The 22,922-nt window shown below is 50.8% G+C and overlaps 2 protein-coding genes across 3 annotated transcripts in view; one reads left to right on the forward strand and one right to left on the reverse strand.

Annotated features, from left to right (window-relative positions):
- Window positions 1-130: 130 nt before the first annotated feature.
- Window positions 131-5,371, reverse strand: CTF1 (cardiotrophin 1). The gene is made up of 3 exons (XM_049789226.1): window positions 5,341-5,371; window positions 3,696-3,814; window positions 131-1,056 (listed from the first exon to the last, which is right to left on the reverse strand). Exons 1-3 carry the CDS (start codon window positions 5,363-5,365, stop codon window positions 595-597), a joined length of 606 nt encoding a protein of 201 aa, XP_049645183.1. The 5' UTR covers window positions 5,366-5,371; the 3' UTR covers window positions 131-594.
- A 4,467-nt stretch (window positions 5,372-9,838) lies between these two features.
- Window positions 9,839-22,922, forward strand: part of BCL7C (BAF chromatin remodeling complex subunit BCL7C) — a 40,273-nt gene continuing 27,189 nt past the window's right edge. Inside the window, exons 1-6 of one of the 2 annotated variants that reach the window (XM_049789220.1) lie at window positions 9,839-10,109; window positions 10,581-10,659; window positions 10,832-10,940; window positions 11,034-11,195; window positions 12,711-12,796; window positions 13,250-13,444. In XM_049789220.1, the coding sequence (XP_049645177.1) occupies window positions 10,018-10,109; window positions 10,581-10,659; window positions 10,832-10,940; window positions 11,034-11,195; window positions 12,711-12,796; window positions 13,250-13,375 (654 nt within the window). In that variant the 5' untranslated portion in view covers window positions 9,839-10,017 and the 3' untranslated portion in view covers window positions 13,376-13,444. Of the gene's footprint in view, window positions 10,110-10,580; window positions 10,660-10,831; window positions 10,941-11,033; window positions 11,196-12,710; window positions 12,797-13,249; window positions 13,445-22,922 lie in introns of those variants that run through there. The other variant, XM_049789219.1, reaches the window with a different exon arrangement.

Genomic DNA, 22,922 nt, shown 5'->3' on the forward strand with positions numbered 1-22,922 from the left:
ACTATTGTTCTGGTTCTGTATGACTCTATTTCTAGTGTGACTTTTGGGTATGTCTGGGTACCAAACTCCATCCTAAGGATCCTATTCTTCTCCAAGAACTCTCTGAGCCATTTTCAACATACTAGTAACGTTAGTATTTTTATTTCCAAAGGTTTTATTTACAAAAGTTAATTTATTTTCCGAAATAAAACCCTTGAGTTGTCATTCTTTTTCTTCTCCGCAAACCTAGCTTGGGAGGAAGGATAAGAGGGACATGGCAGAGGCAGAGGCAGAGGACAGTGGGAGAGCAGGCGCGCGTCAGAGGAAAACGGGGACACAGTAGAAACGGGGGAAAAGTGATGACATTTTGTCTGAATTTGCCTTCCTACTGCTTTAGCTGGAAATGAGCAGCGAAAGGAAAGAGGGAAACGAGTGTCCCCTCCATGAGCTGAGATTGAGGAGTCCACGTATTCAAGTGCGGACAGGGTAGACTCAGGAGCGGGTCCTGGGAGAGGAGAGATGGCTGCGGATGACGGAGATGACAGACCAGGGAGACGCAGCAAGACGAGGGACAACGCGTAGGGACAGCTGGGGAGGAGGTGACAGCGCAGTGCATCAAGCGGGACCCCCGGGCACCAGAGGGCGAAGGTCAGCCTCGGTGCGGCTCACCCACTCGCGGAAGAGGCGGCACACTTGGAGCCCCAGGACCTTGGCCGAGAAGACGCTCGCGGGGGCGGAATCGGTGGGGTCGGCGGCGGGGGACTCGGGCGCCTCTCGGGGCTCAGCCCCCAGCGCCACCAACACCACCTCCAGTGCGGCCCCCAGTGCCCGGGCCTGGCGCGCAGCGTCCTCCAGGCGCCGCAGCAGGCGCACGGCGCGCGGGTTCAGCTCGACCTGGTGGCGGCGCACCGTGTCCAGCAGCGGCGAAAGCGCTTGCAGGGCCGCCGCGTCCAGCCGCAGCCGCTCCGGCACCGGCAGGCCCGCGTGGCCAGTCACCGGGGAGCTCAGGCCGGCCACTGCCGGCAGCCGCGGGGGCGAGAAGCCGGGCATCCCGAAGGGGTCTCCTTGGTGCTGCACCTGCGGAGACAGGGCGCCGAAACTAAGGACAGAAGGCCCAGTTCTTTGGCCCTTTCCTGGGGCCTCAGTTTCCCCATCTTGCAAATGATTTTTTTCTCCTAGCAGGGCACTAAAAGAACCTGGGCTTTGTTCCAATGACTTGGATTTATCTCTAAAGTGACTAACAGAACGGTACCAACATGCCCTGGCTCATTGGAAACATGCAGGAACATTAGCTGGGGGTGGTGGGGGTGGTGGGGGTGGAGAAACCGCAACTAGGAAGATCAGGCTTACTCCTGGCTCTGCATTCAGGAATTACTCTTGGAGATGCTTAAGGAATGGAACCCGGATTGGCCAAGTGCAAGACAAGTCGCCCTACTTACTGTACTCTCTCTAGCCTTAGCTTTACTATTAACATTGCTAACACAGTCTCGCTCTGGAGAAGCCTGTGTTCTCTCTTGAACCTATTTCCCTTTTTATTCTCCTCTCACATCTACCTAAACAAGTTTTGTTCAATAAAAATTACCTTGCTTCCCAAAAAAAGGGGGGGTGGCAGGGTGTTTGCCTTGTACCTGCCAACAAGGGTTCAATTCCCAGCATCCCATATGGCCCGTTCAGCATCACTGGGAATAATTCCTGAGTGCAGAACCATGAGTAACCCCAGAACACCATTAGGTTGGCCGCTTCAAAAATTGTTTTATAGATCAGTGTTCAGAACTGGCCTCCAACACTCCCTAGATTTTTTGTTTGTTTGTTTTTGGGTCACACCCAGCAGGGCTCAGGGGTTACTCCTGGCTCTACGCTCAGAAATCACTCCTGGGAGGCTCAGGGGACAATATGGGATGCCGGGACTCGAACCACCATCCTTGTGCATGCAAGGCAAATGCCTTACCTCCATGCTATCTCTCTTGCCCCAACACTCCCTAGTCTTGTCAGGGCTCCCCTGAGAACCATCTAAGTCAGCAAGGACTTCCTGTGATCTATTTCCCTCCCTCCCACTTCTCTACACCTGTCTGGCATACAGTTGGGTTTCCATGGAGAACTGTGGGAAAAAATGAAAACAAAACATAACATAAAGGTGCTTTGTGACTTGTGAAACTGCCTTAACCAGGTTTCTATACCCAAAGGTCTGGCATAGGCAGTGTCTCTATTGCCTTAACAAATAACTTTGCTAATAATGGCTATGACTATGGTCATTATTTAATAAAAGAGGATTCTGGGGGCCGGGCAGTGGCGCTCGAGGTAAGGTGCCTGCCTTACCTGCGCTAGCCTAGGAGACGGACCGCGGTTCGATGCCCCGGCGTCCCATATGGCCCCCCAAGCCAGGAGCGACTTCTGAGCGCATAGCCAGGAGTAACCCCTGAGCGTCACCGGGTGTGGCCCAAAAAAAAAAAAAAAAAAAAAAAAAAAACAAAAAAAAAAAGAGGATTCTGGAGCTATAAAGATAGAGTGACAAGGGCCCGGAGAGATAGCACAGCGGTGTTTGCCTTGCAAGCAGCCAATCCAGGACCAAAGGTGTTTGGTTCGAATCCCGGAGTCCCATATGGTCCCCTGTGCCTGCCAGGAGCTATTTCTGAGCAGACAGCCAGGAGTAACCCCTGAGCAAAAGATAGAGTGACAAGCTTGGGCACCCATCTAGAAGGTGCAGAACTAGAATGTGCCCCAGAGTTGGCAGATGTACAAACCTGATCCTTTTTTTTTTTTTTTTTTTTTTTTTGGTTTTTGGGCCACACCCGTTTGACGCTCAGGGGTTACTCCTGGCTATGTGCTCAGAAATCGCCCCTGGCTTGGGGGGACCATATGGGACGCCGGGGGATCGAACCGCGGTCCTTCCTTGGCTAGCGCTTGCAAGGCAGACACCTTACCTCCAGCGCCACCTACCCGGCCCCACAAACCTGATCCTATTACCCCACTATTCACTGTCATAATGGTTAATTTTTCTTTTTTTTTTTTTTTTTTTTTTGGTTTTTGGGCCACACCCGTTTGATGCTCAGGGGTTATTCCTGGCTATGTGCTCAGAAATCGCCCCTGGCTTGGGGGGACCATATGGGACGCCGGGGGATCGAACCGCGGTCCGTTCCTTGGCTAGCGCTTGTAAGGCAGACACCTTACCTCTAGCGCCACCTTCCCTGCCCCTATAATGGTTAATTTTTCCTCTCTCCACCACACCTGCATTATTTGGAGAAAATACCTTCGTTTTTTTTGGCAGTACTCTCTGTCCAGCACAGATGTTTGTAGACACCCTTTCTTTGTACAAGTTCCCATGGAATTTGGCCCCAGATTAAACCCCCTTCCTGGCTGCTTTGCAGAACATAGTTAGCAGAATCATAGTTCAGCTTGTTTAATGACCATCTCTCATAATTGGAACGATCAAGCCCTATAGGCAAGAAGCAGGCACAATGCTTATCACTGAGAACCAGGGTTTTTCTCTCCAGATCAGAATTTTCTCCATTCTGTCCGGCTATCTGTCATACAGCACCACAGAGGGACCTCCAAGCTCAAGGCGATGGAGGGTCACTGGGGGTACAAAGAGGGGGTGCTTGGCCAATTTGCTTTGGGGCCAAGTTACCAATCCCTCTCAGGAGTGCCAGCAGCAGCTAGGAAAGGAAGCTGGGACAGTGCTTGAACCCCTTAGTCCCCCCACCCCCATCCCCACTCACATATTCCTGGAGCAGCTGCTCAGCATATTTGCTGAGGAGGTGGGCATGGCTGTGTGTCTGACAGATCTTGGCCTCCAAGTGGGGAAGGGGTGAGACTGAGGAATCAACCTGGGGATCTTCTGGTGGGAAAAGGGGAGGAATGAGGACACCCCAGACGCTGACTCCTTGACTATTTATTGCAGTCTCTTCCTTCCTCAACCCACACCTGTCTAAAATTTCCAACTTTAAAGTTGGGCATGTCTCATTCCAACTGAGGGAAAATAAGCCAGCAGAGTTGCCAAAGGGTCATTCTTGTTTCCTCAAGTCACTGTTGATTCTATAAAAGCCAAATTCAAATGTCTCCATGCAGCCCTGATTCAATCTCACCCTAAATTAACATGATAGATAACCCAATGGGCTGAGCTCATTTGCATTCTAGAAGCCAAGCTTTTACCTGGCTCTGCAAGGTTCCCCAGTTCCTGAGCAACACTTGGAGGGACTCCCAGCTAGGAATCAGTAGCAGCACTATGGGTGTGCCCTTCAAATTTTACTTTTTTTGTTTTTCATATTTCTGAGGCAGGATTTTTTTTGGGGGGGGGTAATGGTTGGGCCACACCCACCAGTTGTACTCAGAACTCCAGGTTCTGTTCAGTTGCTCACAAGAACCCTTTCGGGCATGGTCCAGGGTACAGCCATTTGTAAGGCAAGAAAGAGCCTTAAACTGTTCTCTGTCCAGCTCACGTAGGTTTTTGCTGTTGTTGTTTTTTGTTTCTGACGTGGGACCTTGTCACAAAGCTCTGGTAGTCTGGGGGAGGGGAGAGGATGGAACTGAGGGCGACGAAGCTGGAGATCAAACCCACAACTATTTACGCTACATCCCCAGCTCCCAAGGTTATTCTTTTCTCTGTGTGAATCCATAGAGTTCTTCTATCTCTGTACTTAAGTGATTCAACATCAATGAAGCAGAATGCATAAATAAGCCCATTTTAGAGAGGGAGTCTAACTTGTCTTCCGACAGCCCCTTGGTACCACCACTCAGCATCGATGATGAACTCGGGGTCTTTCCTCGCTCCTGCTAACAGGAGGTGCGCTTGGACGAGCACTACATTTCCCGAAGTGAATCGCGCGTGAGCCGAGAGCCTGCTGGGGAATGGAGTCTTGGGGTGCAGCTCCTGCCCCGCCCCGCCCCGCACCAGAGTTTCCACTCCGTGCCTAGCCTCAACTGCTGCGACTTTCGTCTCTTGCTGTCACTCATTAGCTCTTGGGGCCTCAAGGCTTCCTTTCTCAACTCTCCTTGTCCCTCTGGTCCCCAGTTCTGAATCTCGATTCCGGAGGGGATCGAGGCGTCGTGCGCCTGCCTGGGCTCCGGGGCACCCGTCCACCCCCTCCAGTGCACTCGGACTAGGTGTGCTAGTGACCTCCCCTGCTTTGGGGCCCGCAGACGCAACCCCAGGTCTTTTCTATCCTCGGACGGACGCTAACCCCTTCCCGCAGCTCACCCGCCGCCGGCTACCTGACACCAGGTCCGGCTCTCCCCAGTCCAGTTGCTCGCTCCCTTCCCGGACCTGGCGGGGGCGGGGGGTGGCTGGGACCCAGAACCCCAACTTCCAGCCGTCTGACCCCGGCTCCCTTCGGGCACTCAGTTCCCGGCCCTTGAGTCCCTTACCCAGACTGCCCTCCCTCGGGTTCATGTTGGCCCCTGGCTGATCCCGGTTGCCTCCACGCCCCCCTCCCGAGGGGGGAGTAGGGGCATTGGGGTAGGGGCGTGGCCTGGGCACAGCCAATCAGGGATCAGCCCCCAAACACTCTTGCCCCCCCACCCCCTCTCCACCTCCCGGGGCTAGATTCTTTGACTCTGAGCTCAGCTCCCAGCCAGAGCCTCCTTCTCGGTGGTGTCTGCGCTGTGGACCTAGAGACCGGAAAGTTGGTGTGTCGGGCTAGAGAGGCAGGTCTGCAACCCGCCAGGAGAAAGACTCGGGCCCTACCTGGAGGCAGGATTGGCGCCTTTGGGAGAAAGCTCGAAGGAAAGGGCGGCGCTGGCAGAATGGGAATACTTTGACCTTTCCGCTAGAAGCAGGGGAATGCAAAGGAGGAGCCAACATGGGGCCCCTCAAGCTTGGGGCATATCTGTCTTGATTTACACCCCTCAGCCTATTTTAGGTGTCTTGTATTTTTGCTTCTATCCCACCTAAGAGGGAGACCATTTCACTCTGCCTTCAGTAAGACAACACAGATAGATTAACCTATGCAGACACTGACCTGGTGTGGACTAGCACTGCCCTACAAAGGATTCACTTGAGCTCTTGGACTCCAAGATGATCCCTACTGGGAGCTCAGAGTTTGATGGAGGAGGTAATTTATAACAGCTGGTAAAGATTGAGGGGTTGGTGAGGTCTATGTGCCCGAAATGATGATACCGCTATGATAGGAAAATGGCTGAGGTCGGAGCAACAGTACCGTAGGTAGGTGGGTTGCTTGTCTTGCACGTGGCAAGCCGACCTGGGTCAGACTGGAGTTAGAGCTAAAGAGATAGCACAATGAGCAGGGTGCTTACCTAGCATACAGCCGACCTGGGTTCTGTTTCTGGCACCCCAAGGCATGACCAGGAGTGATTCCTTAGTGCAGAGCCTGGAATAGTCTCTAAGCATCACTGCTTGTGACCCAAAACACACACACACACACACACACACACACACACACACACACATACACACACACACAATCAGAAACTGACTAGAGTTATATAAATTAGTTGTTTTCTAGTAAAAGAACAGTGTGTTATATCTGTGTGTAAACCACATAATGTTTTGTTTTTGTTTCTTTTAGGGTCATACCCAGTGGCACTCAGGGGTTACTCTTGGCTTTGCACTCAGAAATTACTCCTGTGCGGAGAGATAGCACAGCAGTAGGGCATTTGCCTTGCATGTGGCTGACCTGGGAGGGACCTGGTTCGATTCCCAGCACCTATCTGGTCCCCCAGCCTGCCAGAGGTGATTTCTAAGTGTAGAGCCAGGAGTAACACCTGAGCACCACTGGGTGTGGCCCAATAACCAACCAACCAATCAATCAATCAATAAATAAATAAAAAGAAAGAAATTACTCCTGACAGGCTTGGGGGACCATATGGGATGCCAAAGATTGAACCCAGGTGGCCACGTGCAAGGTAATTGCCAGAGCCTCATGTGATGTCTTTTCAATAGTGTTTAATATGCTATAGATGTAAAACACCCTAACAGGCAAGAACAATAAAGGTTTGTAAAGCCAAGGGAATTCGGGGTGAAGAACCAGATGATCCATGGACAATTTCCAGCTTATTATGAAACATGTGCATAATAAAGTCACACCCTACTTGCTCCCTGTCAGTTTGCAGTTACTGTGACAACCCCTGGAATGACCAAGTATGGTAAAAATCTGGATGGTGCCACCTTGACTGCAGAAAATCTCCACTAGAGTCTTCCTTATTCCCTAACAAATCATGAATATTCAACCCTTATTACCTATAACAATTTGAAATCTGTGTAGAAACAGTACTACTCTCCCTGGAGTATGCCCTAGACTTTGACTCTTAGAGAAATGTTTGCTTTGCCCAGGAATGATCCCGAGCCTCTGTGCCCAGTGCTCAGGAGTAATCTCTGGTCATCTTCAGCGGGATCATGTGTAGCGCCTAGGAATTTTGCCAATTGACTTCATGCAATGCAGGTACTTTCCTTCTGGACTACTTTTTCTCTCTGGTGCTACTTTTTTTTTTTTTGTGGTTTTTGGGTCACACCCGGCAGTGCTCAGGGGCCACTCCTGGCTCCATGCTCAGAAATTGCTCCCGGCAGGCACGGGGGACCATATGGGACGCCGGGATTCGAACCGATGACCTTCTGCATGAAAGGCAAACGCCTTATCTCCATGCTATCTCTCCGGCCCCCTGGTGCTACTTTTTTTTTTCTTTTTTTTTTTTTTTTGGTGTTTTTTGGGCCACACCCGGCGGTGCTCAGGGGTTACTCCTGGCTGTCTGCTCAGAAGTAGCCCCTGGCAGGCACGGGGGACCATATGGGACACCGGGATTCGAACCAACCACCTTTGGTCCTGGATCGGCTGCTTGCAAGGCAAACGCCGCTGTGCTATCTCTTCGGGCCCTACTTTTATTATTTCTTTATGAATCCTACATGTGAATGCTTTCCTGCGTGAATCAAGTGAACCATGGTACCAGATTGGAACCTAATAGCCATAGTTGGCTGGGTACTTCCTGCATCTCCATGAGAAGAAATCGGCAGAAAAAAGGGAGAAAAGGGGTCGGGAAGGTGGCGCTAGAGGTAAGGTGTCTGCCTTAACAAGTGCTAGCCAAGGAACAGACCGCGGTTCGATCCCCCAGCGTCCCATATGGTCCCCCCAAGCCAGGGGCGATTTTTGAGCACATAGCCAGGAGTAACCCCTGAGCGTCAAACGGGTGTGGCCCAAAAACCAAAAAAAAATAAAAAAGAAGAAAGAAAAAAAGGAGAAAAGGAGTCACTGGCAGAGGGCACTGCTGATGCAGCTACTGGACTGTGTTGGTGGAGCCCCAATTTATTTATTTATTTATTTATTTATTTATTTATTTATTTTGGTTTTTGGGTCACACCCGGCGGTGCTCAGGGGTTAACTCCTGGCTGTCTGCTCAGAAATAGCTCCTGGCAGGCACGGGGGACCATATGGGACACCGGGATTCGAACCAACCACCTTTGGTCCTGGATCGGCTGCTTGCAAGGCAAACACCGCTGTGCTATCTCTCCGGGCCTGGAGCCCCCATTTATACACTGTAAATCAACAGTGAATTATATTGGATATTTTCTACATGCAAGGTATAAGGGCTTTCTACTTATTGACACTCTCGTGTTATGGCTGAGAAAAAATAATTGCCCAAATTCACAGAACTAGCAGTTTTATTCCAGCAGTTTGCAGAAATGTCATACCTCTGGATAAAATCACACCACAGACACAAACACTTGTCACCCCTTGAAACACACATACAAACAACACTTTAGATTGGTCATATCCGCTGGCAAACAGATTCAAATGAAGTCAAACAAGAAACTCATTTTAGTAAATATAATTGAAATATACTCGAAGGCAGAGTGATAGTAGGGTGCTTGCCTTGCAAGTTCCTTGGTACCCTGTATGGTCCCTTGAACTCCCTAGGAGTGAGTGGTCCTTGAGTGCAGAGCCAGATCTAAGATCTGAATACAGCCTGATGTGGCCCCCCAAAACCAAAACAATTATACATAGGGAAAATTACAGGCATCCTGAATAAGAGCTGAATACATTTTCACAGAGAACCTGAACCGGAAGCCCCTTAGGAAATAAGCATAAATAGTTCCTAGTCGCAAAGGTGATCACTATGCTTATTTACTCAGTGAATTTGTAGTCTGTTTTTGCACTTTATGTAAATGGAATTACACTGAGTGTACCAGCTTCTTTCATGAGATTTGTCCCTTTGTGGGGTGCAACAGGTCCAGCCGTGCTGGTTCCTATGCCATGGTGTTATTCCCACTCTTGTGGAGGGGTTGTTTCCAGTTTGGGGCGATTGTGAATAGTGGCAACAACATTCCATAGCAGGACCCTCAGTGTTCATACACTGCACTTGGGCTTTGAAGTGCTGGCACAAAGGGTCAATGTGTGATCAACTTTATTAGGTTACCCCTGGCTTCCCAGGGTCTCTATCAACAGAAATATGAGCAGTCCAGTCGCTCGATTTATCTGCCAACCCAAGGCGATGCCCCCCACCCCCACGCAGATTGTAAATTTGCAGTCTGGCAAGTCACGGGCGCCCAGTTTACAGATGGTGGAATGAAATGATGAAGGGGTAAGTGGGACAGAGAAGAACCGAGAGCCTAGTGCGAGTGGCCGCACACGCACCTTCTCTCAGACACTGCAGGACAATCGCTGGCCCGCCCGGGCCACGCTCAGCCGGACACAGCGCCTCTCGCGCGCCCCGCGCCCACGTGGCCAGAAAGCCCGCCGCGCGCCTCCGGTGCCCAGGGGTCCGACCCGCAACTCCGCTCCAGGCGGCGGGCAGGGGGCGCTGCGCGTCCGGACGCCCCGAGGGGGCGGGCCCGGCCGGGGCGGGGCCGGGAGGCTTCCAGGCCTGTGCTCCGGCCGTCCGCGCCTCCCGGCCGCTCCCGGGACTGGCCGGGGAGGGGCGCGGCGGCAGGAAGCGGGGCGGGGACACGCGGAGGCGTTGGGCGCGGGGAGGGCGCGGCCAACTCCCCGAGGGACGCGGGCCGAGAGCGCGGGGCCCGGCCTGGCTCCGAGCCTGAGCCCGCCGGACGGGAGGCGGCCCAGCCGCGGGCTCGGCCTCGGCCCCAGCCCCGCCAGCATGGCCGGCCGGACCGTGCGGGCCGAGACCCGGAGTCGGGCCAAGGATGACATCAAGAAGGTGATGGCGACCATCGAGAAGGTCCGGCGATGGTGAGCGCTGCCCAGGGACCGGGGACCCGGCGGGGCCACTCCGCTCCCCCCCAAGGCGACTCTCCCCTTCACCAGCCGCGGCCTGCAAGTGCGAGAGGTGCCCCAGCTGCGCCCCGGTGGGCGCTCCGAGTCCCGGCCGCCTTCTCCTTCCTGGCCACCCTCTGGGGTCCACAAAGCACGCTGCTCCGCTCTTGCCTGGCGGCGCTGGCGCCCCGCTTTTGCTTTTGCTTTTGCCCCGCCCCCAGAGCTCTGACACTCTGGCAAGTTTGCCTCGGATCTTGCTCGCCACGTCCCAGGGCACCTCGAGGAACGCGCCTCACGTGGTCCCGAGGGGCTCCAGCGCCGTGGTCCCCAGAGTTCTCTCTCCCAAGAAGAGACCCCGCTCCCAGGAGTCTTTCCGCCTGCCTGCAGCCGTCCCGTTGCGCCCGCCCACCTGTGCCCAGCTCTGACTCACCCCCCCTTGTCCCACAGGGAGAAGCGCTGGGTAACCGTGGGTGACACTTCCCTTCGGATCTTCAAGTGGGTGCCAGTGGTGGACCCCCAGGAAGAGGTGAGCAAGCCCCTACAGCAGTCCCTGTATTTGGCAGCCCACTACTGCGCATATGTTGCTCAGACACATTGGGCTTTTCAGTGTCCATTATCTCCCATCCAGCTCCACACCCTCCCTTCCCCCGGGTGCAGGAACCCACCTTTCTAACTAAGTCTTCCCCTCTCACCCCCAGGAGCGCCGGCGGGCAGGTGGTGGGTCAGAGCGATCCCGGGGCCGGGAGCGGAGGGGCAGGGGCGCCAGTCCCCGCGGAGGTGGCCCGCTTATCCTGCTCGATCTCAATGGTATGTAGGAGGGCCAGGGATTAGGGGTGCCAAGGAGGCTGCTGGATTGAGAAAGGAGAATGGGGCCTCAGGCCTTGTTGTTTGCTCCTGCAGATGAGAACAGTAACCAGAGTTTCCATTCGGAAGGCTCCTTGCAGAAGGGAACTGAGCCCAGCCCTGGGGGCACCCCCCAGCCCAGCCGTCCTGTGTCACCTGCTGGACCACCGGAAGGGGTCCCAGAGGAAGCTCAGCCTCCACAGCTGGGTCAGGAGAGAGGTAGGACTGGGTATCCCCAAGAGCACTCCCTCCAACAAATGTCCCTCTGGAAGTGGAAGGCAGAACCTTATTTCCTTGCCGCTTCCACGAGCCACGGCCCCTCAGTGACTATCCCCTGCCTCAGCTTTCTCATGTCTGAGACCTTCATGTACATATTTCATTGCTTTCTTACCACTGAAGTGTCTTCCTCACCACCTCATGTCAGCTTCTTAAATTGATTGAGGCTTTACCTCACATCCAGGACATATTAAGTAAATGCTTAATCCTAAGAGTTGAGGAATAGGGCCTGAGAACTAAATTAGGAATAGAGTGCATGCAAGCAGGTAGGGGTGCGACCCCAAAACAAAGCAAAGGAAGTTGAATAAATAATAGCGATAATCCCCAAAGTGATAGTTATTGGTTAAGCTTTAACAACAGCCAATACTTATTGAGCATTTACTGTATGCCCAGTGAGGCCTGAGCACTGTTTCTCTGCATTAATCCTGACTGTAGTCTTTGCTTCCCATTGAAGCTAAAGCATGGAGACATGAGTGAGCCCATCTGTGCTTGAGCCACGGCTCGTTCATTCAGGCCCGGTCTACTCAGTCCCACCTCCCAAACATCTCTGCCTACCAGGCTTCTACTACCAGGCTTTGCCATCATTTACCCACATCTGGCTTCTCAGCATCTCCCTCTTCCTGTCACCTCTACATAGCTGCCAGGGTTGCGTTTGTTTTCAAAAGCACTCACTGTCTGAGGGGGATCTTTTCCTGCTACAAAACCTGCCATAACTCCAGATGGCTCAGCAGGGATTTGCATCTGTTTGGAATTATCTGTGACCTGCTACCTTCACAGCTCCCTTCCAGGAGCACTGTGTTCTGAGGTGCTATGCTACATCCATGTTGTACCATGCACTGTGTTCTTATTTACTAATAGGAAATAAAGCTGGCATTGATAAAGAACTGTGTGCCAGGCTCTGCCAAGGGCTTAACTGTGTTACTTCATTTTAAGGGGGCATACCTATCATGCTCAGGGGTTACTCCTAGCTCTGCACTCAGGAATTATTCCTGATGGCTCGGGAGACTATTTGAGATGCCAGGTATTGAACCCAGGTCAGCTGCATGCAAGGCAAATACCCTACCCACTGTACTATTGTATGCTCTGACCCCTGTGTTACCTGATTTTTTATCCTAACAAGAGCCTCATGTGGTAATAACCGATTCTTTTACAGATGAAGGAAACCAAGTCCTAGAGATATTAAGTCATTTGCCCCAAGGTTAGGATTTTAACCCAGAGATTGCAGCCCTATAATCTTCCTTCTGCTGAAAATGGACAGCACATTCTAATTGTCTCACTGCCCATACCCCTCTTCAGTTACAAGCACCCCAAACTGTCCTTCCTAGGTTGCCACCATTTTCTATCTCCCTTCTTAGTCACCCCCATTCCTCTTCTTCAGGACTGAGGCTCTGGTGTTTGTGCCCCCCTAGTTTACAACATAGCAAAGATGCTCAGAGAATTATTAACTTGACTTTCCAGATCCTGGGGGTGTAACTGCAGGAAGCACTGATGAACCCCCAATGCTGACCAAGGAGGAGCCAGTTCCAAAATTGCTGGAGGCTGAGGTGAGAGGGTGTTTGGGGGAATGGGGCTCGGGGCCGAACTCCTGAAGCCCACAGGAAACCGTTGTCCTTGACTACAACAGATCTAGGCACAGAGGCTGGGTTCCTGGCTTTGAAGGGCCAGTGTTAGAAAGTGCTGCAGGTGGGGTCAGGCTGACTTATAACCATTGGTGTTCCTGCAAGTACTGGAATTTTATCCTAACTATCCAAACTCAGAAAGCCCTCCCACAAAACTCCTAACTTTTCCACAAGGACTGCCTTGGTGCATTTCCCAGAAATATCAAACATCAACTTTCTGCCCCAGAGTTGTCGTCGTTTCCACATGGGGCCCCTAAGCCTGGGTTAGACTCCTAGGTCTAGAGGGGAGTCGACTAGAGGCTTTGGAGAAGGCAGCAGTGAGGAGGCCACACTCCTGGGTCTGGGTGGAGCTCACTCCTGTCCACCCTTCCTCTCCAGGCCCCTGAAGCTTACCCCGTCTTTGAGCCAGTGCCACCTGTCCCTGAGGCAGCCCAGGGTGACACAGAGGACTCGGAGGGCGCCCCCCCACTCAAGCGCATCTGCCCAAATGCCCCTGACCCCTGAGAAGCCGCCTGCTTGTCCTGTCACCCCTGGGGCCCCTTTGGCTTTTTACGAATAAAGACCCTTTTATAATTCCGTGTCATGTCATTTCCCCCGTCAGGGCTGGGGCGGGTCTCGAGCCAGTTTTGTCTTCTGCTCCATTTCTCAGATGGGCTCACTGAGACTCTGAGAGGATCTTCCTGCAGTCACAGCACGAGGAAGACATGGGATGGGGGTGCCAGGCTCCTGCCTCCCCAGCTCTCCCGCCTGTCCTGCTTTCCATGGCCCTTCCCGACCTTCAGCCCTGGGTATCCCAGGCCGCCTCATTGTCCTGCTCAGTCCTTACCTGGTCCAGCAGTGGCCCAGGTTCTGGGTAGCTCCAGTTCCTGGGTCCTGTTTATTCACAGGGATGCAGGCCCAGAGGCACTTTGGGGTCTGGGATGCACCTTGTCCCCCGCCACCTGCAGGATCCCTTCCCCTGCTCTGCTTAACTATTCCTTCATGGGAATGCCACCCTGCTCTTTTGGTTGAATTTTAGCTGTTTCCAGTTCAGTCACCACCTCTCCTGAAACCCTTCCCTGAAACCAGGCTCAGCTTCCCCTGCTTTGAGCTCCCACATTTCCCTGTGCTTCTTTCCCTTTGCTTGGCATTTATTGAACTGTTTGGGATGGTTTGTTCATGTGTCTTATCCACTGGGCTATGGGTTCCTCAGGGCAAACTGGGCCCCGACGTTTTCTATCACTACATTGGGCTAACTGTGGTCCCAGTGACTGAGTAATGCGTAAATGAGTGGGCAGAGATTTTTCCGAGTAGCTTCTATTAGGAGATGACATGTGGGTGACACAGGAACTAGGCTGAGCTGTAAGCCTCAGTGTGGCAAGTCTGAGAGTCAGAATGTGGATTCAGTTTTGGCTGTTCCTTGCGAGCTGCCATCCTCTCTGAGTCTGATTAGGTCACTTGAGCTGCTGTACTAGGTTTCACATCCAGTGGCCTGTGGAAACCCACAAGTAGCAAGAGGTACTTTCACTCTGTACTGGCATGCCAAGAAAGTTAGATCTGAAGGTATTAGGTCTGTTGGAAGAAGGGTTGGGGGCTCTCCCAAGTAGTGCTCAGGGCTGGTACCACTCCTGCTGGTATTCAGCACTGGGGCCACCAGGGTCTCCCCCGTGCAAGGTCCAGGACTTCATATTACTAAGCATGCACTCCAGTCTTTTGAGCTTTTTCTCTACACCCCCATTTTTAATTTAACAGAGAAAGAGCCCGAAGCTCAGAGAGGGCCAAGTTGAAACTTCCAAGGACCGTTTTTTTAAATCAGGGCACTGGGCTGTGGAAATGACTTACAGGGTTGGAGCACATGTGGAGATCCAGGTCAGTCCCCAGTACTACATGGTCCCCTTTGCTGGACTGGGAGTGCCTCATGAGTAACCGTTTGAATCCAAAGATTCAAAAAAGAAAGGTATTTCTGGGGGCAGCTATGGTGGCGGTGGCACTGGGGCTTACAGGGGTGCAGTGATGTGGTTTGGTCTGCTGTCATGAGTGATCACAAACTTGAAGTTCCCTATGATGGAGACCTGCTTTACTCTTCCGGCGGTCAGAGTGTGAAACTTCTCACTGGACCAAAGGCAACTTATCCTCAGGGCTGTTCCCTCCAGGGGTTCATGGGGTGTTTCCCTACCTGTCAACTTCCGGGGGCTGCCTGCACTCCTTGGCTTGTGATACCTGATTTGTCTTCAACTATCATAACTTAGCAGCTTCCAAGTTCTCTCTTTGTAGCACCATATTCTTTCTCTGGCTCTCCTGCCTCTTCTTTATCTTTGGTATGGAGGCCACACCTGGCAATGCTTAGCGCTTACTACTGGTTTTGTGCTTAGGGACCATATCTGATGGTGCTTAGGGAACAATATGCAGTGCTAGGGATCAAACTGGATTTGGCCATGCACAAGGCCTGAACCCTTGTAGTTTCTCACTGGCCGTCTTGTCTCCCTCTATAAGGACCCAAGCTAGATAATACAAGATGATCTTCCCATCTCAAGATTTTTTTGTGGGGGGGGGTCACACTCGGCGCTCAGGGGTTACTCCTGGCTCTGCGCTCAGAAGTCGCTCCTGGCAGGCTCAGAGGATCATATGGGGTGCTGGGAATCTAACCGGGATTTGTCCTGGGTTGGCTACATGCAAGGCAAACACCCTACTGCTGTGTTATTACTCCGGCCCCTCATCTCAAGATATTTAATTTTATCACCCCTACATGATATTTTTTTTGTTTTGGGTTCACACACAGTAGTGCTCAGGGGTTGCTTTTGGCTCTGCTTTCAGGGGTCATTCCTGCCAGTGCTGGGAGGGTAGTGGAACCAAATGGGATACTGGGGATTGAACCTGGTTCGACCAAGTGCAAGCAAATGTCCTACCTGCTGCAGTGCTGTTGCTCCAGCCCCTTCTGCATGATCTTGTCTGCCATAAAGGCATTTTCAGGTTCTGGGAGCGAGAGTGTGGGAGTCAGAGGCTGTTGAATGCCTAAACCTTTGTTGACATCTCCACCATTTTCTGGTGAGTTATCTCATTCCTCTTGTCCTCTTTCTGACCAGGTTCCAGAATCACACTCTGGGTTTAAATCTCAACAACTTTATTTAGTGTGATTTAAGCAAGTGATTTAGGTTCTCTGTGCCTCGATTTTCTTAGCCATAAAATTGGGGTAAAAATGCTGTCATTGCATGAGGCCTGGATTTAATTCCAGTACACACACACACACAAACCACACACACACACACACACACACACACACACAAACCAAGGAAGAAAAAACATCAGATAAAAAATATATTGGGCCAGACACACACACACACACACACACACACACACACACACACACACACACACACACACCCACCAAGGAAGAAAAAACAAAACATCAGATAAAAAATATATTGGGCCAGAGTGATAGCACAGTGATAGGGTGCTTGCTTTGCATGCGGCCAACCTGGAACGGACCCAGGTTCAATCCCCAGCATCCATTTGGTCCCCTGAGCCTGCCAGGAGTGATTTGTGAGCACAAAATTAGGAGTAACCCTTGTATGCTTCCGGATGTGGCCCACAAACCAATAAAACAACAAGAAGAAAAACATCATATCACACCCTTCCAGCTCTACTGGTAAGACTGTTGTGAAGATGAAATTCATGGAGAGAGATCTTAATGTCTAGTAAATGTGCAATAAGACCCCGCTGATCTCCTTATTGACTTGTTGTACAGATGAGGGTGTTGGGGCAGGCATCAGAGACCCTTCTCTATTAGTCACACAGGACTAGAGGTATAGATATGTGAGTATCCTTGTGTCTTTCCCATTCCTGTTCTTTCCTGGCCCCAGGTCCCAGACATTAGTCCTCTGGTCTCTTTGTCCTCATAGCCCTCCCTGACCTGATTTAAAAGTCACTTCTACTGGATTATTTCCTTGCCATGCCTTCCTGGCCTTCCTAGTCCACTCTCTCATCAGAAATTTTTTTGCCCCTATTCTGGGGCCTTTGCCTCACAGGCTTCCCCATCCACTTCCTGTTTGGTGCTCCTCCTATCCCCTAAATAAGACCTGACTTAGCTCTCTTCATCATATCACCCTTCCAGCTCTACTCAAGTCTTGATTAAGGCTTCCCAGTTTCTTCCTTTGAGACTCACCCTCTACCTTCAGACTCAGGGAGCCAAATGCCTACAGGATATCTGCACTGGATGTCCCCCAGGCCTTTCTCATCCTCCTAACCTGTTCTCCCATCCCCTGTGCCTGAAAATGGCCGTATGTTCCCAGAAGTTGGCCGAGATAGGACAATTGAAAGAGTCATAGCCCTACATCATCTTGTCCAGAGTCCAGATGGGTCTCTGTGCTAATGACCCTCTGTCTATACTGTGTATAGAGGTAGGAAACCCCACATTGCTTGAGGGCCCTTACACATTTAGGCCAATACTCTTGACACATGAACCACATTCCTGGTCTTCCTTCCTCTCTCGCTTTCTCTCTCTCTTTCTCTCTCTCTTTCCTCTCTCTCCCTCCCTCTCCTTTGGTGGGCACTCCTGGCAGTACTCAGGGTTTACTTCTGGTTTACTCCTGACTCTCCACTCAGGGATTACCCTGGCAGTGCTCAGGGTACCATATGGGTGCCAGGGATCAAATCCAGGTCATCTGCATACAAGGCAAGTACCTAGCCACAGCCCTCCTTTCTCTTATAAACATTTTAAAGTATATTATTTGTGGTGGGGACCTCTAACCAGTACTCAGGAGTCCACTTCCAGCAGTTCCTCAAGGCCCTACCATTCTGAGGGTTCTCAGGCCATCCTGGTTGTACCTGGGGGCCATCTAGGGCTACACCTGGCAGGGATTGGGTGCCCTGTGATGCCAGGGATCAGATCGGTGCATGTGCACTGTATCCTCTATACCACCTGCCCAGCCCTATTTATTATTCCTTTTATTCTCCCCTCTTTATCTTTACTTGTCTCAGGGAGCTTACTTACCATCAGTGAATGTGGGAAGTGAGGATTACCTTGGAAGAAAGAGGATAAAGAAGCTGAAGAAAGAAACTTGCTTTACAAGTTTCTGTGTGTATTCTGTGGTCACTCTGCTGGGGTTCTTTTGGGACCATGTTTGTGCCAGGGCTCAAAACTAGGGCTCTCCTGTACAAAGCATACTTGCTGACCCTCTGCTTTCTTTGTAAGTTTGCTTATTTATTTGTTTGGGTGTGCACACCTGGTCTTGCTTAGGGTTGCACTCAGCTCAGGAGGACCCATAGGGGTGGTACTAAGAATTGAGTCAGGGTTAGCTGCATGTGAGTTAATTGCCCTAATACCAAAAGCTATGTCCAGCTCCTGCTTTACAAGTTTAAATAGGGAGCTAGGGGAAGGCCTTGCTGAGGAGACTTTGGAAGAAAAACTTGAAGGTGGTAAGAGAAACATGTCTTTCCTGAGGAAGAAGCTGAGGGAACCCCAAATATATAGGCCATAGGAAGAGGCAGAGAAGGAGCAGTGGTGGGAAGTGAACCATCTAAGGGAGGGCCTCTTGGGCCCTAATCTGCTATCCAGACTGGGGGGCAATTGAGACAAGAAAAGTGATTTACTGGGCCCGAAGAGATAGCACAGCGGCGTTTGCTTTGCAAGCAGCCGATCCAGGACCAAAAGTGGTTGGTTCGAATCCCCAGTGTCCCATATGGTCCCCCGTGCCTGCCAGGAGCTATTTCTGAATAGACAGCCAGGAGTAACCCCTGAGCACCGCCGGGTGTGGCCCAAAAACAAACAAACAAACAAAAAGTGATTTACTGATTTTGTTTGTTTGTTTGTTTGTTTTTGGCACATACCTGGCAACACTCAGAAGTTACTCCTGGCTTCACACTCAGAAATTGCTCCTAGCAGGCTCGGGGGATTATATGGGATGCTGGAAATCGAGCTCAGGTCCATCCTTGGTTGGCCTATGCAAGGCAAAGGCCCTACTGCTGTGCTATCTCCCCCACCCCTAGAAAAGTGATATTAAGGGGCCGGGAAGGTGGCGCTAGAGGTAAGGTGTCTGCCTTACAAGCGCTAGCGTAGGACGGACTGCGGTTCGATCCCCCGGCGTCCCATATGGTCTCCCCAAGCCAGGGGCGATTTCTGAGCTCATAGCCAGGAGTAACCCCTGAGCGTCAAACGGGTGTGGCCCAAAAACCAAAAAAAAAAAAAAAAAAAAAAAAAGAAAAGTGATATTAAAATTAGGCCCATAAAAGAAGTAAAACTGGCTTAGCTGGACTTGTGTCATTCTGCCTTTTTTTTTTTTCCCAAAATTAAAAAATGTTTTTTTTCCCCTTGGGCCATACCCCATGATACTCAAGGGTTACTCCTGGCTCTGCACTCCTGCATACCAGGTATTATTCCTGTTGGCACTCAGGGAATCACGTGGATGCCAGGGATCAAACCCAGGTAAGGGAAATGAAAGCTCCCTACCTGCTGTAGTATTTCTCTGGCCCGAATTTTAAAATATTTTATTTAAAGAATCATGAGTTCAGCTTTATTTTGTTTGTTTTTGTTTTTTGTTTGTTTGTTTGTTTGTTTTTGGGTCACACCTGGCTGTGCTCAAAGGTTACTCCTAGCTCTGTGCTCAGAAATTGCTCCTGGCAGGCTCGGGGGACCATATGGGATGCCAGGATTCGAACCACCAACCTTCTGCATGCAAGCCAAACGCTTTATCTCCATGCTCTCTCTCCACCCTCTCTCCACCCTGAGTTCAGCTTTAAACCTATAATCTAGCACAATCCCAGCACAGTATCAACTGCCCTCCGGAAAAAGGTCATTCTGCTTCCCTTGACCATTATCAGGACTTGACTTTGACACAAGAAGTTATCAGAGTCCAGAGCATGAGACCAGAGTGATAGTACAGTAGGTAGGGCCTGGCTAATTTAGGTTCAATCCCCAGCACCCAGTCTACTGAGCACCACCAGGAGTGATCTCTGAACACGGAGCCAGAAGTAAGCCCTGAGCATCACCAGATGAGATGTAGCCAAAAAATAATATCAAACCAAAAAAAGAGTTCTGAGCAGAGGAGTGACATAAGCATAGGTCCCCTGGGGCCGCAGCAGTGGTGCAGTCGGTAGGGCATTTGCCTTGCACTCACTAATCTAGGACAGAATGCAGTTTGATCTCCAGGCATCCCATATAGTCCTCCAAGCCAGGAGACATTTCTGAGTGCATAGCCAGGAGTAACCCCTAAGCGTAATTGGGTGTGGCCCAAAAAGAAAACAAAACAAAAGAAAACAAAACAAAAAAAACCCCATAGGTCCCCCTCCCAGTGCTGTATCATAAGACATTTTTAATAGTCAGCAGAACTGAAAGAATTGTATCAGTCACATCTGTGTAATGAGAGTCCTGCTCACCTGGAGTTGGAAATACAGTATGTGGGGTGATTTTACAATAATAATTGATTGTATTTGCCCTATGGATATTCATCCATCCATCATCCAGTTTTATTTTTTTTGTTTATTTGTTTTTTTGTTTTTGTTTTTGTTTTTGGGCCACACCCGGCGATGCTCGGGGTTACTCCTGGCTGTCTGCTCAGAAATAGCTCCTGGCAGGCACAGGGGACCATATGGGACACCGGGATTCGAACCAACCACCTTTGGTCCTGGATCGGCTGCTTGCAAGGCAAACGCTGCTGTGCTATCTCTCGGGGCCCTGTTTATTTGTTTTTGGGTCACTCTTGGTGGCACTCAGGGGTTACTTCTGGTTCTGCTCTCTGAAATCACTCCTGGCAGGCATGGGGAACCATATGGGATGCTGAAAATCAAACCACCATTTGTTCTGAGTCGACCACGTGCAAGGCAAATGCCCTACTGCCGTGCTATCTCTCCGGCCCCAATCAGCATTCAGTTTTTTTTTTTTTTTTTTTGGTTTTTGGGTCACACCAGGCAGTGCTCAGGGGTTATTCCTGGCTCCAGGCTCAGAAATTGCTCCTGGCAGGCACGGGGGACCATATGGGACCCCGGGATTCGAACCGATGACCTCCTGCATGAAAGGCAAACGCTTTACCTCCATGCTATCTCTCCGGCCCCAGCATTCAGTTTTTAAACAATTTCACCTTACATTCACACAGAGGTTCATTTACCCTCTAAACACATGGCATATGCATCATTAGCTAGAGCCCATATGCTTATTTATAAGTTTATTTCTCTTTCTTCATGAAGTACCCAGACAGTGAGATGTACACTATAATCTAGGATTATACCTCACAAATACAGACATTCGTGTAATGCAAGCTTTTATTTATTTATTTAATTTTTTTCTTAGTTTTTATTGTAACACCAAGTTGTTTCAAATGTAGTCATTTCAGGCATTAAATGTTCTAACACCAATTCCACCAACACTTATACCCAGAGTCCCCAATTTCCCACCCACCACCCTAGACTGCCTCCACGCAGGCACAAACTTACTTTATATTTACTTTTTTTTGTTTTGTTTTGGGATTACACTCGGCTGTGCTCAGGGGTTACTCCTGGCTCTGTGTTCAGAAATCGTGCCTTTCTCTCTCTCTCTCTCTCTCTCTCTCTCTCTCTCTCTCTCTCTCTCTCTCTCTCTCTCTCTCTCTCTCTCTCTCTCTCTCTCTCTTTCCTCTCTCTCTCCTCTTTCCTCTCTCCCTCTCTCTCCTCTCTCTCTCTTCTCTCTCCCTCTCTCTTTCCTCTCTCCTCTTCTCTCTCTCTCCTCCCCCCCCCCTCCATGCTATCTCTCCGGCCCCTTACTTCATATTTCTTTTTTTTTTTTTGGTTTTTAGGCCACACCCGGCGGTGCTCAGGGGTTACTCCTGGCTGTCTGCTCAGAAATAGCTCCTGGCAGGCATGGGGGACCATATGGGACACCGGGATTCGAACCAACCACCTTTGGTCCTGGATCGGCTGCTTGCAAGGCAAATGCCGCTGTGCTATCTCTCCGGGCCCTTCATATTTCTAATGCAAGCTTTTAGTAAAAACATTACCAACCTGCTCCCTCCACCCAGTTTCCTTTACTTTGCCCCTCCCCGCCCCCTGCCCGGTCAATACCTGTTCTGATTTGGGTAGTGCTTCAGTTCCTCTGTTGTGGAACTCTGAGTGACTCCAGCCTGTCTCTTGGGCTGGCCCAGGTCAGCTGGATTCCATGATGTGGCTCTGCTGGAGGGATCAGTCCAAATCCTTTCCTAGTTTCTAGCTCTCAGCACTATCCTGTCTAGCCTGGGGCTCAGCTAGGGCTGGGTGTACCCTAGGGAGATGGATAGCTTTTCCCCCAGAGATCTTTCTAGAATGCAGTGTATGGGAGCAGTTCCAAGGAATCTAGGGGGATAGAACTGTATGGGGCATGGTCTACAGTAGCCATGGGTCCTGGTTGGCCCAGAATCCTGAGCATGTCACTGTTTCATTCCTGAAAAGCCTTTCAGTCTCAGCCAACAGGAAAGGTTCCACTGTTTCCCTCAGGTCTCTAGGCCCGTTCCCACTCCAGACTACATTCCTTCCTGAGGATGATTTTTCTTTTTCTTTCTTTTTTTTTTTTGGGGGGGGGGGTCACATCCAGCTGTGCCCAGGGGTTACTCCTGGCTATCTGCTCAGAAATAGCTCCCGGCAGGCATGGGGGGGACCATATGGGACACCGGGATTTGAACCAACCACCTTAGATCCTGGGTCAGCTGCTTGCAAGGCAAACACCGCTGTGCTATCTCTCTGGCCCCAAGGAGGATGATTTTTCTTAAACTGTGAACTGATCTGTTCCTTGCTCCAAAACCAGTACCCAGACTTGCCTGGAACAAAGGATATGTTTAACTGACAGCTAGGAGATCACCCAGGAGAAGCACCTCGAGATTCTGAAACCTGTTTTTTTTTTTTTTTTTTTTTATGGGGGGTGGAGCTGTTGGCCACTCCTGGCAGTGCTCAAGGATTATACCTGCACTCAAGGATTATTCCTGTACTCAAGAATCTTCTGACAGTGCTCAGGGGACTCTATGGGATGCTGGGAATTGAAGCCGGTGGGCCTCATACTAGACAAATGCCCTACCACTGTGCTATCTCTCCAGCCATGTGTTAGACATTTTAATGAACAATATTAAAATCAAGTGAT

Source organism: Suncus etruscus, chromosome 15, assembly GCF_024139225.1.
Source record: "Suncus etruscus isolate mSunEtr1 chromosome 15, mSunEtr1.pri.cur, whole genome shotgun sequence".
Taxonomy (NCBI): Eukaryota; Metazoa; Chordata; class Mammalia; order Eulipotyphla; family Soricidae; genus Suncus; species Suncus etruscus.